Source organism: Austrofundulus limnaeus, unplaced genomic scaffold, assembly GCF_001266775.1.
Source record: "Austrofundulus limnaeus strain Quisiro unplaced genomic scaffold, Austrofundulus_limnaeus-1.0 Scaffold13, whole genome shotgun sequence".
Classification (NCBI taxonomy): domain Eukaryota; kingdom Metazoa; phylum Chordata; class Actinopteri; order Cyprinodontiformes; family Rivulidae; genus Austrofundulus; species Austrofundulus limnaeus.
This window is the reverse complement of record NW_013952415.1, coordinates 3,395,236-3,396,767: the sequence shown is the minus strand read 5'-3', so window position 1 is coordinate 3,396,767 and position 1,532 is coordinate 3,395,236. Positions and strand designations below refer to the sequence as shown.

At 34.0% G+C, this 1,532-nt stretch overlaps 1 protein-coding gene across 3 annotated transcripts in view; it reads left to right on the top strand.

Moving 5' to 3' along the window:
• Positions 1-1,532, top strand: part of phf24 (PHD finger protein 24) — a 43,376-nt gene that overhangs the window by 39,861 nt on the left and 1,983 nt on the right. The window contains exons 7-8 of one of the 3 annotated variants that reach the window (XM_014002481.1): positions 229-306; positions 397-1,133. The exons of 1 other annotated variant lie outside the window; for it this stretch is intronic. In XM_014002481.1, coding sequence (XP_013857935.1) covers positions 229-306; positions 397-514 — 196 coding nt within the window. In that variant the 3' untranslated portion in view covers positions 515-1,133. Of the gene's footprint in view, positions 1-228; positions 307-396; positions 1,134-1,532 lie in introns of those variants that run through there. One more of the 3 variants, XM_014002482.1, reaches the window with a different exon arrangement.

Sequence of the window (1,532 nt, the reverse complement as noted above, 5' to 3'; positions counted from 1 at the left end):
ATATTACAATATTCTCATTGGATATATGCATTGAGAATAATGTAACATTTGCCCTATTTTTATTAAATAGTTTTTTTTACATATGTTTTTACATATATGTATGTATGAATGTATTTTTTATTTTATTTTTTTGCATCTTTTTTTTTTACTTTAGTGTAATGAGTTGTCTTTATTGGATGATACCAACGTGCCCTAATTGTCTGTCATAATTCTCTGTTTTTGGTTCAGTATAAGTCATGTTGGGCCCATATGTGAAAGCAGCCCAGCCAGTTCTGACAGCGAAAGGAGCAAGACTGATGAAAGCAGGTTTGTTGTTTTGTATTTTTAGTGAGGGTGCCTGGTCAAATTGATAAAAAAAAAAAAAATCTTTCAGTTTTTTTTTTCTTTTCTCACAAGGTTTGATCTCACATGGCTTATTTTGAAAGGAGCTCCGCAGACAGTTGCCAGATCTAAAGAACATTCACACTTTCCTCATTTAGCTGTTGTCACTGTGAGCCAYGTTCATTTTGAGTGAAAAATACAACCTAGGAGATCCTCAGAGGGACAGTCATGAACTACTCGCATAAAACTAAACTTGCAACTGAAAATTTTCTTACCAAAGCATGACGACGAAACTTCATTGGATAACAAGACTTTTGAGACCTTTTTCTTAAGCAACATTACATGGTTTTGCAGCTAATGCACCAGTTGGCTCCAGGGATCCCTAATCACGAAAAGTAAGCTACGTAGGAGAGTAATATTGGGCTGAACACTAATTATCTGAGCATGTTTCCTTTTTATAACTTAATTTTCAAACCATCAAGAGGGATATTACCATAAAACAGAGGCTCAATACTTGCTTTAATGAAATTTCTTCATTCAATTAAAGCGTGTTGTATTCTGTGTGCAGAGCCAAAACAGGTTTTTAAAATGTTTTGATAAGAAATGTTGGCTTAAGTCACACAAATGCTAGTGGTTCCACTTACTGTTTATTACACTGGACGCGTTAGACCAGATTTGATGTGGAGTATCAGTAAATAATCATTTTCAGTTTTCATCCCAGAGCTGGGAGCTTTTCATTTCTATTTTAATTGACTATCATTATAAACTGCTTTATGGAAATGCTTACACATCAACCCCTTCAGATGTTTACCTGTATGATGAGCCTCAAAAATATGTAATTTTTGCTAAAAGTCCGTATGGGGGGTGCAGGCGGACCGTCAGTCGCGGAGATGACAGCGCCTGCAGCACAAAGGAAAGGTGGATAGGAGAACTTATTTCTTTTTTTAATCACTTCAGTAGTAAAAATAACTAAATATTAGTTTCTTAATTTCCTCATCATCATTGATTTTTTTAAGTAAAGAGAAAATAGAAAAATGAGGGGAAAACAAAGAGAAAATGTAATTAGAAAGATTGAAATAGAGATTAGAAATATATTAAATAAATATACACCAAGAAAACACAGGGCCACACACCCAATATCTGTCCGCTCAACTAAAAATAAATGGATAAATAAATGGATGTCATTCATCCATATATACACATACCTACAT